Here is a 13,972-nt window from a genome sequence, read left to right as displayed (position 1 = left end):
CCGGTTCCGTTTCCAACATGGCAGTTCAGAAAACAAGTCTTCATAAATACTAAAATAAAACTGAGTTACGCGCTAACTAAGAAATTATACAGAAAATAAAAGACAATGAATAACGACGAAGACACCGTGCTTGACTTTGGAGAGGAAGAGTTTGATAGAAACCGCACATTTAAGTAAGATTTCCTTGGAAACAATAGCCTTTGCGGAAGTAGAGTGAATTTCGGATACTGCCACAAATTTCGGGTTACTTATGATTATTTATGATAATACAGTCGGAACTCGTGATGTCGAAGTCTTCCAGACTTAGGCAAATACTAAGAGATTACGAACAAATGATATATCCGAAATACAAAAAATATACCACCAATCTGAATTCATTTGAGTCTGAATCATGCCTTTTAATATTTATATCCACATTTGAAATGGTGTTGTAAAACATCTCCATAATATAATCTCAGCATGAAACAGCAAACTTATTATTGAAAAAAAGAATTATTTGGTCAATTTTATTAAATTCATGTTGATTTATTTCACTAATGCGTCAAGTGTAGTCTAAAATAATAGACGTGTTATACGGGATTCTTCCAATCCCTAACGTCTAAACGGGAATGTGCTAAAAACGGGGGTGTTTTAAAAATATTGAAATTGTTTTAAGTGAAGTATTTTATGGTTGAAATTGATCATAAAGAGTTATATTAATATTTTACCATGTAAGTGATATGTTATTTTGCACTAAAGAAGCATTTAATGCATTAAAACAAGTTGTTTACCTTTCCAATAAAACGAAAGTTGACTGACACAGAAAACAATTGTGTGAAGGGGAACAACTCGATACAATCGTAATAGCTCGGCCTCCTCCGACAAAGCTTCGAGATAGACCTCCTTATACAATCGTAACAACTCGGCCATGGCCGAAATGTTCCGAGCGATTTAAAACTGTGCCCTAAAGCCTTGCAGGTGCCCTTCATGTATATATCGTTATGTTTTGACATAATGAAATGAAAAAAAGCCGTCAAACTCATAATTATAAGTTGGATATTTATTTTTTTGTGTACGAAACTAATATAAAATAACATTATCTGGTAATATTTCTTGTTTTTATGATATTTTATAGACGCTATATGCTTTAACCCGGAATCCTGATCGGAACAACTACCCACTTTTGATACTAAACAATTTGTACGTGAAGGATTTGCCATATCAAAAATCTAAAAAAATCCGTCAACGTACAATTATTTGGACTACGTCAAGTGTAACCACTAGCTACAATAATGAGCGATCAGGGATACTTTTTTTATTATTTTGACATTTCTTATGTACTGGTTGGAGAGCAGTAGCCGGCGGAAAGCAGTAGCTGGCAATCACTTTTTATTTGTGTTTTTTTAAAAATCTTCTTAAAAAAGGTGAGAATGGTAAAAAAGAACCCTATCCAAGCAACACCATTTGCATCGAATCCAACACAAAGCGTACATTAAAACATTTTATTTACAAAAAGTATTGGAAATGTCAAAAAGTTCGCCAACTTTCTCGTGGGGGATGCTCACGTGAATGTAACTGCGCATGCGCAATTGAATAAATTTGCATATCTAATTATAACACTAGCATTTACCGACAGTCAAGTGTTGGTTATAAACAATTATTCATCGATGAATCACAGCAAAATGTATTTTTAAAAAAGCCTGTTGAAATGATATTTTCATATTGCCCGTCAATCGCTTTCAAACAATATTGAGACATATTCAAAATTTTATGTATCCATGGTGTGGTTTTAGACGCGTTGTTAAAGCGAGACTACTCCAGCGCTTGGTTACCAGTATTACTTCCCTGTTCAATAGAGGCGCCCCCTGGGGAAATTATACTTAATAAGCCGATAAATATCGGTTTTATAGTCAAGGAGCGGTACTGAAATAAAACTGCCGGGTACTGCTTCTCATAATCCATAAAATTGGCACTAATTGATTACCCCCTTTGTGGCCCCAATTAGGCACGCGCTTCGTAACGACACAAATTTTAATATTGTAAAGTTAGTAGACATTGACCCCTAGTTTAATAAAATGTAAGTATTATTTCCGTTACATTTCGATCTACCGAGAAAATCTTCAAAAACATGCAAAAACTGCCGGCTACTCCTTTCAACCAGTATCCCTGTAACACTTCAACTCTCTACCATTTAACACTGGGCAAAAGAAGAAATAGTAATATTATGCATCGATGTTGAATAATAAGCACAATGTTGTTCAATATATACTCGACAGTGATCTAAACTGGATTTAATTTTCTCATAAGAGTCGTTATTTTCACATAAATATATTCTTGGGCACGAATGCCGTTAAACATGTACACAGCCAGTCAGATTTTTCCCAAATTTATAGATATCAGGATATTTCATAAACAATTGACACGTGTTAGTGTTTTATGATATCTGAACATGTATTTTAGCATAATGACATAAATAAAGATGTGTTTAATAGTAGGCAATAATATTATCATAGAAATTTGAATTTACAATGTAAATAATTTCAAAATTGTGGCCGCGAGGATTCTCTGCTCAAGGACCGTTTGCTACTTTTTGCTCGGATGGTGGACGTCACATATCTGCCATAGTAAGACAAAATTGTCCAAAGACTTGTGTACGGCCATTTAGGTGGAATAGTGTAACCACTAACCACCAGTCAAGTGAAACCACCACCATGAGAAAAGGAGAAAATCAGCCTTCATGTGGTGTATTTCCTTGCTTTCAAATTGTATAAATTTTATAAAAAAATCACTATAATCATCACAATTTTATTATGAATGAGTGTTTTAGGGATACCATTCAATTCAGATTTACCCAAAAACATTTATTGGGGTTTACTGGGTACTGTCTCTCAATAAACTTAATAAGGCTTTATTGATTGCCAGCTATTGTGTTATGATTTTACGCAAGCGTCATGACGTTACAAATTTGGATAACAAACAGTCATAAACCATTGACCCTTAGTTTGTGTAACTACCCAGTACAAATATTATTTCAGTCAATACCTTTTCAAGAGAGATAACCTTTAAAAACCTGTCAAAACTGCCTGACACTGCCCCTCAAACCAAATTATAACTTTTTTAATTTATTTCAAGAACTTTTTCTAAGACATTTAATGAACACCCTTTCAGACCCCATGTAAATTAAAGACCCAGGCTCCGCATTGTAGCTGCCGTTAAAAGGCATAAATTTAAGTAATTTACATATGGTTGAAAATACCAGAGACATGATATGATATATAATGATGATGATATTAAATACTCATCCAAAATTTTATCAAAAACGAGATACTGAGGTTTTCTTTAAAAAAAACACCTGCAAGTTCATATTTTGTTCTATGTATTAAGAGCTGGTTATTTGTCTGCTTTAATAAATGATATCTTATATAGAAAATCATATATATAAATGATATCTTATAGAAAATCGATTCGACAGCTGTTATTGACATGATAACTTCTGTACATGCCAGCATGGGGCAAGTTTTTCATGGACAGTATACATCATTTTTTTTTTATAAAAACCTCTAAATAAACAAGAAGGAAACAACCAAAAGAGGTTATCTAAAATATATTCCTTTTGTCAGATTGATTGAAAAAGTGATGATATATGTATCATTTTGTTCAATGAATGATGATATCAATATTATCACCATCCTTTGGAATGGCAGAATTTTGTGGAGACGATATAAAGTGCAACACTCTGCAAAGAACTCGACTACTTTTTTTTCCAAAATTGCTTCTTATTTTTGCCATAAATTTTATGTTAGGAAGTAAGTTTTTTTACCATAGTGGCATTTATATCAGCCAGACTGAGAAATGAAAACATATTTTTGTTTTCTTTATGCAGATTTCTTTTCGAAATTAGACATTCGCATGAGCAAGCCCGATATCTTATATAAGTACTTAGCATCAAAATATACCTAGCAGGAAGCCCAGCTGTATAAAATAAAAAGAAATTGAGCAGGCCCGGAAATCCTTTTACCAGTGCAGGGCTTGTATATGAACAAAATTGTTGAGTCATGCTCCAATTATGAGACTAGTTCCTGAGATATACACACTAAAAAACAAAACAATACAATTTAACAAAGGAATCAAAAGAAATATATTCTAATTTTGTTATGATAATTTGACTTTGTTTAATGAGTAGAGAATATACTTTCACAAACAACCATAATTTGATGACTGTCGTATGATGAACCACCTTAATGCTGAATGCAGTTGGTTATAAACATAGGCTTGCACATGTAAGTGTACGAGACTCATAGTACTTACTTTTCAGACATCCAGTAGCAGTAGGCTTTCACCTGGCCTTTCGTATTGGAGCTTTGCTGGCATACCTGTTTTGTGGATGGTTCAGCGACAGCTTCATCACAAATTTCGTGGTTATTGTCATCCTTCTTTCCATGGACTTCTGGACAGTAAAAAATATCTCAGGTACTTGGAGGTTGATTAGGAATATTGGTTTACAATGAATACCTCTGTCACTGCATTTACAGAAGAAAATGGAAACTCCTTCTTTGCAGACAACATAATGTTTACAACATCCAGCACTAGAAATACAGATTTGCTATACATTTTTGCGTGGGATATCACTCAAGACTTTTAAATTACATGCAAGTATTCCTAGTTAAATGATTCAAAACAATTGTTAAAATCATAATTATTTCCATTTTGTATGTGCTGCAACATATTTATTGTGAATAACTGTGATGTTTTGTACAATGTTTGTTGCACAGTTAAACAAAAGCGCCAAAACACCTCTTCTTGTGACAACAACTCTAACGGGTTTAACCTGTGCCGAAACACGCGTTGAATATATATATTCTGGCCACTCAGCCGTGGAAACACTGCATTCTTCTGTACAAGTCCGCAATCTTAAAGCGCTTTTAAAAGATTTAATCCTACCACTTGTAGGGATTAAATTCATTGGATAAGCCCATTACTGTTTCATGAAATCCCAAAAGTAACAGGATCATCTTAATCCCGTTATTGATTGGAATCACTTGCTAAACTTGGGGTAATCTTTTTCTAGAAAACGGCCCCTGCTGTATTTAGATAATTAAATGTATATATATCAGCTGATGTTTTTGAAACAAATCAAGGTCACTGTGTCTGACTCTTCAATATTGAGAGTACTTGAATTGTCTGCAGAGACATCCGAAAAGAAAAACTTTAAAACTTCATTATATCTTCAATATGTCTAAAATTCATATCATATTGCCTGTTTTATGAGTCACAGACTTATCAACCAGTCACTAAGATGGTAGACACTTACATATGTGGAAAAAGTTATTCACAAATTATTATATAGTTATTTGATTTTCAGGAAGGCTGCTTGTAGGTTTAAGATGGTGGAACTACGTTGATGAAGAAGGAAACAGTAAATGGATGTTTGAATCTCGAAAAGTAAGTTCACATGTGATTGTTGTATCTAGTAGTGTTATCTTCACCTCGTAGTTGTTTTCTAAAAACATTACAGTAAACAGCTACATTATGTTTTGCATGTGATGATTACCCAATTTCACACACACACACACACACACACCCAGCTTACCATAGTTGAGTGTTCACTTGAGGTGCGGAAGGTCAGGGATCAAACCCTGGCTGTGTAAAATTGAATTTGTTTTGTATCCCTGTTGCAACGCAGCCCATACAATGTAAGCGGTAACCAAACAGCAAATATTTCCTGTAAACATGTAAACTGACTGCATGGCAGAACTCGTGAACCAGATTAACCACACCTCCTCTGCCAAATAGGCTGAATGGCTTTCTGGTAGGATATTTGGGGCATGCACCCGGCCTTTAACAATGAATGCGCATAAAAGCAAAAGTTTATGCGGTACTTATTTTATTTGGAGTAATTTCCCAATGATATCCTTAATGTTTTAACTGAATACAAACTAATACAGACAGTTGTTCTACCATATTTTACTGTGCTTAGAGAATAAAGCTATATTGTGATAATCGATTCCCAGATTACGCAATCGATTATCGGCAATCGCAATTGTAAACTAAAACTTTTCGACAGTAGTTTGATGTGACATTATATTTCTGACCTTTAAATTCATGTTTTTTCTAGAACAGGAAGGGTACAGTGACAGCCGCTGAGTCACGAATATTCTGGCTCTCCCTCGTCGTATGCCAGCTGCTCTGGATTGTTCTTATGCTTGGCGCAATATTCACGCTGAAGTTTAAGTGGTTGGTAGGTGTGTTTTTTAACCTGAGTTAAGGTCAGTAGAGGACTTGAAGGTTTATCACAAATGTTTAAAATATGTAAAGATGTTCAAAGACCTGTGTTTTTCAGATTTATTGTGAAAACGAGCAAATTTTGCTGTTTTCATGTATTTATCATGTTCTGGATAAAAACTAGTGGTATTAAGTTTTTTAAATCACTTGCAGGGACAGTTTGGTGAACAAATTGATTCCTGTTACCACTAAGTCACCCCATGTTTTTGTAGTTATGTTTTTTTAAAGTACATGTACCAATATCTGACACAAGATCAATTTCATTTAGTGATGAAATAGGTGCATTGTACCGTACCCGAACAGCATTTCTTGTGAAAGAATACCTTAATACCTTGTTCTTAACATTTTTCTAAAATGAGAGGGTATTTTGTAGATTGGTTGCTTTAAGCTTTGAGTTACTGTTATGTTGCTTTGTGTCCTTTGCAAAGCATGGTAGATACAGGATTACTTTATCCAGCTGCGTCTGTATCGATAAAAAAAAGAAAGATGACTTTTAGTTTTTGACTTATTATAAATGTTTATTCATCATGGCCAGTCGATGATCCCTATATATTTTATGAAAAGTAGAGATCATAGTAATGTTTCAGGGTTCTCAATATGATTCAGTTGAACCGTCCAAAATAGTTAAGTAATGAACCAGCTTCTACTTATTTTACTTAAAGCTCACTTATTTTTCCTAATTTTTACTGCCAAAATAACTATTTGAACCAACCATTTTGGCTGGCAGCTAGCCCTTTGAAGAACACTCTTTACTAGAACACATATGGGCACTTCTGACAGGCAACTCGTCCCATATGGGTCATGATGATCCAACATTAGATTATGTTATTGTATTTCAGATGGTGTCTGTTATTGGAGTGATTATGAATGGCTCGAACCTTCTCGGATATATTCGCTGTAAATGGGGAACAAAACAAAACATGACCTCCTTAGCCAAAAGTTTTCTAACCAGACAAGCTTTAAAATCTGTAAGTAAATTTATGTTGTGAACTTTAATAATTATGAACAATCAGGCCAAATAAATATTGATGACATAATGTTTTTACTTGATTTGTCTGTCTGTCCGTCAAAAAATTGTGTCCGCTCCACATTTCATGAAAGGTTTTGAAACAACTACATGTACCCACAAATGTTCACGATGTTGAGGCATTGTGCAGAGCACATGAAACAACCAGCTCGATTAAGGTCAAGGTCACACGTACAGGTCAAAGGTCATATGATTACATTTTTTGTCTGTTCATAGCTCTTGAACTGCTTGGTAGATTTTAATAAAACTATCTAAAAATGTTCACCTTATTGACATGATGTACATAGCCCATCATACATCCCTTTTGGGTCAAGGTCACACTCACAGGAAAAATTTTATATGATTACATATCTTTTGAAGTGCTAGAAGGATTTTGAAATTACCATATTGAGACCAGGTGCATATTACAACCAGCTTTGTTCAAGGTCATACATAGAGGTCAAAGGTCATATGACTACATTTTGTGTGACATCCACTCCATATCTCTTAAAGTGCTTGAAGGATTTTGAAATTACTCACCATGGATGTGCACAAATATTGAGACAATGTGCAGAACTCATGTTACAACCAGCTCGGTTTAAGGTCAAGGTCACACTTAGAGGTCAAAGGTCATATGACTACATTTCCTTTCCTCTCCATATCCCTTGAACCGTTTAAAGGTTCAAGGTGAAGGTCATACTTAGAAGTCAAAGGTTATATGACTGCATTTCGTGTCTGCTCCTTATCTCTTTAATGGCTTGAACGATTTTGAGTTAACTTACATGCTCACCAGATTGAGACAATGTGCATAGAGCATATTACAACCAGCTCAGTTCAAGTTCAAGGTCAAACATAGAGGCCAAAGGTTATACCAGTTATGACTATATTTTGTGCCCCCTCCATTTCTCTTGAACAGCATGTAGGATTTTGAAATGACTTGCCACAAATATTCACCATAAAAAGGCATATTGATATGAAGTAGTATGATTGTATTTAACATATTGCAACAATGTACATAGGGGGTGACACCAGCCTTTGATTACAAGAACGACGTCTAGACTAACTTGAAATGTTACAAATGCTCTGTAACCATCTCCTGTATTTTTAAAGTCACCGTACCTTGGCCATTCTCAGTACTGTGTGAAAATGTCCAAATAAAACATGCCAGTGTCCCTTATGAGTGAATAAGAACAAATCGAGATTGGATGTTTCATTAATGTAATTCTTAAAAAACACCAAGAAAACTCACATTTTACTTGAAGTTTGTGACTTAAAAAAAAATAATTCAGCTTTATAATTAAAACAAATAATAATTTCCTAATAAAAATGGATTAATACTGTGGAAACTGTTTTATTTCTGCGCTATTAACATTTTGTCCTTGTTCTATCCAGATGTTTACACTGGGAAAATCCAAAGGTAGTGAGCCCCAGCAGACCTGAGAGGACCATCTAACACACAAACCTATTGCCTTTATTGTGATATGAAATAAGCTATTGAATGCCTGGTCAGCTTATGTCCATGCGTATGGACAAAGACACAGTTGTGCAAGATACTGTGCAGATGTTGGGGATTTGGACACTGGGATGTGTATTGTACTGTCATGTTGACATACATGTGCAATGCATGGGACTTAAAAATCCATTTTAAGTTGTTTTATCACATTCTGTGTGTTGTATTTATATTTATGTATATTGTGGGTACTTACTTATAAACTTATTCAAACATGCTAGGGATCTTCAAATATTTATGATTGTAGGTATTGCTTGGTCATTTCATGAATAACAAGATTTCATTTTAGTTTTGCATTGTTTTGGATTTTTAGCTCGACTATTCGAAGAATAAGGAGGGCTATACTACTCACCCCAGCGTCGGCGATTATTGTTTTAGTTATGTATGACATACTGCGACCAAACTTGATATGTAGGAAGAGTTGATGGAGGACTTCCATGGGAATTTGTTTGGGGCCCTTAGGATCAAGGTCACTGCAACAAACAATAGAAGAAAGCAGTTGAAACTAAATATTTTGCCAATCATTAAAAATCTGGTTTTGTCACATCACAATTCTTGTTCACTTTTTATTTTGATTGTTTTATTGCTTTTGATAGGCACATATTACATTGTTATTGTATTCACTTCTAAGTCAAAGCGGCCTAGTTGAGCGCCCTGTCTTACGACAGCTCTTGTTATTGCTTATACTTCATTATGTCAATTTTTATTTCAATAAAAACAATGTGTTTTATTAATGTTAAACTGTTATTATCTTTGTCTGACCCATTCGCCCAGGCTGTGGTAAACGGGCTGTGGTTAAATGACATTTCACATTAGCAAAAATATGTCATAGTTAATAAGTCTTGTTCTGGTAAAAGCTACATGTAGTAGCCATTCACAAACGTTTAAATAAAATGTGCTTCCAGGAACGCTGTTTGATGAGAATTAACATGGTCTTACATAGACATAATTGTTATTAGAAATGTGTACACGGAACACTACTGCTATTGTTTCATATTGAATTCATGTTTCATTCAATGGCTTTGAAGTTTTACTGATGTTGTTACCTTTCGTATTTTATTGCATGGAAATGCGTATACAGCATGCATACAGTATATGTCTGTATTTCATGTGTCCTTTTTTGTTTGATTCGATAGCTGATTGTAATAAACATTCCCTCTGCGTGTAAATACGTTCAATTTCTATCACTCTTCCTATATGGAATAACAAATAGTCAGGCAGTGCATGCACACCAAATTATTAATATTGTGTCATTTAGGTGAATCCTAAAAATATAAACCGATTTTTCACGAGGCGTACACGGGTAATGAAAGAATTTGTGTCAACTGTTATCACATTGATTTCTGATGAGTATTAGGGCGACTCATCTGGTTCGCGGAATTCTAGTTTTACTTAAAGGTGAAGGTCACACTTGGAGGTCATATTAGGTCTAGCAGTCCTTAATAAATACACATTTTGCGGCTCATATTTTTAACACCTATGATCTGTATGACCCTTCACAGTCTCACCAAAACTGAACAAAATATAAGACCTACTTAATTGTCCAACCTGTGTACAGTAGTTTACACCACGGATAAACACGTTTGCTGTTTTCATGTATGGTCTGCATGATTTACAAAAACATCGTTTAATTCCGAAAAGCAAGTTGAATTAGATTTGATGTCAACGGTCACACACACATGAATAGAAGCACATACACGTACATCATGTCCGAGTGTCACTATAAATAGAAGCACATACACGTACATCATGTCCGAGTGTCACTATGAATAGAAGCACATACACGTACACCATGTCCGAGTGTCACTATGAATAGAAGCACATACACGTACATCATGTCCGAGTGTCACTATGAATAGAAGCACGTACACGTACATCATGTCCGAGTGTCGCTATGAATAGAAGCACGTACACGTACACCATGTCCGAGTGTCACTATGAATAGAAGCACGTACACGTACACCATGTCCGAGTGTCACTATGAATAGAAGCACATACACGGACACCAGAAGCATATACACGTTCATCATGTCCGAGTGTCACTATAAATAGAAGCACATACACGTTCATCATGTCCGAGTGTCACTATGAATAGAAGCACATACACGTACACCATGTCCGAGTGTCACTATGAATAGAAGCACATACACGTACACCATGTCCGAGTGTCACTATGAATAGAAGCACATACACGTACATCATGTCCGAGTGTCACTATGAATAGAAGCACATACACGTACACCATGCCCGAGTGTCACTATGAATAGAAGCACATACACGTACACCATGTCCGAGTGTCACTATGAATAGAAGCACATACACGTACACCATGTCCGAGTGTCACTATGAATAGAAGCACATACACGTACACCATGTCCGAGTGTCACTATGAATAGAAGCACATACACGTACACCATGTCCGAGTGTCACTATGAATAGAAGCACATACACGAACACCATGTCCGAGTGTCACTATGAATAGAAGCACATACACGTACACCATGTCCGAGTGTCACTATGAATAGAAGCACATACACGTACATCATTTCCGAGTGTCACTATGAATAGAAGCACATACACGTACATCATGTCCGAGTGTCACTATGAATAGAAGCACATACACGTACACCATGTCCGAGTGTCACTATGAATAGAAGCACATACACGTACACCATGTCCGAGTGTCACTATGAATAGAAGCACATACACGTACACCATGTCCGAGTGTCACTATGAATAGAAGCAAATACACGTACATCATGTTCGAGTGTCACTATGAATAGAAGCACATACACGTACATCATGTCCGAGTGTCACTATGAATAGAAGCACATACACGTACACCATGTCCGAGTGTCGCTATGAATAGAAGCACATACACGTACACCATGTCCGAGTGTCGCTATGAATAGAAGCACATACACGTACACCATGTCCGAGTGTCGCTATGAATAGAAGCACATACACGTACACCATGTCCGAGTGTCGCTATGAATAGAAGCACATACACGTACACCATGTCCGAGTGTCACTATGAATAGAAGCACATACACGTACACCATGTCCGAGTGTCACTATGAATAGAAGCACATACACGTACACCATGTCCGAGTGTCACTATGAATAGAAGCACATACACGTACACCATGTCCGAGTGTCACTATGAATAGAAGCACATACACGTACACCATGTCCGAGTGTCACTATGAATAGAAGCACATACACGTACACCATGTCCGAGTGTCACTATGAATAGAAGCACATACACGAACACCATGTCCGAGTGTCACTATGAATAGAAGCACATACACGTTCATCATGTCCGAGTGTCACTATGAATAGAAGCACATACATGTACATCATGTCCGAGTGTCACCATGACTAGAAGCACATACATGTACATCATGTCCGAGTGTCACCATGACTAGAAGCACATACACGTACATCATTTCCGAGTGTCACTATGAATAGAAGCACATACACGTACATCATGTCCGAGTGTCACTATGAATAGAAGCACATACACGTACATCATGTCCGAGTGTCACTATGAATAGAAGCACATACACGTACATCATGTCCGAGTGTCACTATGAATAGAAGCACATACACGTACATCATGTCCGAGTGTCACTATCCACAATAATAAGCATTAGGAAACATCATCCTTACATTTATGGCTCCCTGTAATAAATAAAGTCTGCCAATACTTAACTCGTTAGAAGTATTCTGTGTTTATATGGACTCGACGCTTTTCTTTGCACATGTGTTTCTAATCAAACATTTATGTGTCTGAAAGGTAATGCAGCACGGGGTGTTTTTTGCGTTTATTTATACTCGCAATCGGGCAGGGCCAATTTTTTACGTGTGATCAAAAGAGTGGTAGTCATATTATTAAGGTTTTGGAGCATAGTGCACAGACAGATTGATGCCCTGGATAGAGCTACCCGGGTTCAACCCAGAAAAGTTGTATCACGTGTATCGGTGCTTTACACCGAGCACGTTAAAGAACCAAGAGGTCTCTTCGCAATGAGCTAGGGTATCGCACCCGAATCTCTTGTATCTCGCTCTGTTTATTCAAGTCTTCCAATGTCTGGATTTGACTGCGAATTGCTGTCACTTCTTTCTCATGTCACTTATGGCATTTAAACACAATTTAAGTCGTGATGGCGTCACGGCGGGGTCAAGCCATAATGCAGCCAATGGGCGCGGGCAGACCTTGATAAATTCTAATAAACAAACAAACAAGCGATTAGTAATTTTGAGTGGTACGGCGGAGAATCGAACGTGCGACCCCAGACTGCATTGGACGTGTGTAGTATCACTTGACCACTTTAATCAATCTGGCATATACAGCCCATAACTGGAGGGGTATTTACTCTTGTAAAACCAGTAACCTATAAATGCATTCCAAATTCAGGCGCTAAAAGGTTATCTAGTTTTGGTTTGCCAATTCCACTTAGTAAGTAACATACTAACTGGTTAACTAGATAAGATTCGTGTTACCACTTACTAAGTGAAATTCAGAAAACGTAAGAAGATAACCAGCTGTATAAATATATTGAAAGATGACTAGTAACACGAATCTTATCTAGTTATCTTACGGCAGAAGTTTGCCTCCATACAATAGGGATTCCATAGTGACATGGTAAATTACTATTGACGGGAGAATGCAGTGCAATAGGGACACCATAGTGACACGGTAAATTACCATTGACGGGAGAATGCAGTGCAATAGGGACACCATAGTGACACGGTAAATTACTATTGACGGGAGAATGCAGTGCAATAGGGACACCATAGTGACACGGTAAATTACTATTGATGGGAGAATGCAGTGCAATAGGGATACCATAGTGACACGGTAAATTACTATTGACGGTAGAATGCAGTGCAATAGGAATACCATAGTGACACGGTAAATTACTATTGACGGTAGAATGCAGTGCAATAGGGACACCATAGTGACACGGTAAATTACTATGGACGGGAGAATGCAGTGCAATAGGGATACCATAGTGACACGGTAAATTACTATGGACGGGAGAATGCAGTGCAATAGGGATACCATAGTGACACGGTAAATTACTATTCACGGTAGAATGCAGTGCAATAGGGACACCATAGTGACACGGTTAATTACTATGGACGGGAGAATGCAGTGCAATAGGGATACCATAGTGACACGGTAAATT

At 36.6% G+C, this 13,972-nt stretch overlaps 1 protein-coding gene across 1 annotated transcript; it reads left to right on the top strand.

The window, feature by feature from the left end:
* Nucleotides 1-5: 5 nt before the first annotated feature.
* On the top strand, nucleotides 6-9,881 carry LOC128225129 (Golgi apparatus membrane protein TVP23 homolog B-like). The gene is made up of 6 exons (XM_052935162.1): nucleotides 6-173; nucleotides 4,295-4,449; nucleotides 5,342-5,421; nucleotides 6,095-6,217; nucleotides 7,101-7,229; nucleotides 8,660-9,881. The coding sequence occupies exons 1-6, from the start codon at nucleotides 106-108 to the stop codon at nucleotides 8,705-8,707; spliced, it is 603 nt and encodes a 200-aa protein (XP_052791122.1). The 5' UTR covers nucleotides 6-105; the 3' UTR covers nucleotides 8,708-9,881.
* The last annotated feature ends 4,091 nt before the right edge of the window (nucleotides 9,882-13,972 follow it).

This window comes from Mya arenaria, chromosome 2 (assembly GCF_026914265.1).
Source record: "Mya arenaria isolate MELC-2E11 chromosome 2, ASM2691426v1".
Lineage (NCBI taxonomy): Eukaryota > Metazoa > Mollusca > Bivalvia > Myida > Myidae > Mya > Mya arenaria.
Note: the sequence above shows the minus strand (reverse complement) of the source record. Positions and strands in the feature narration are given on the sequence as shown.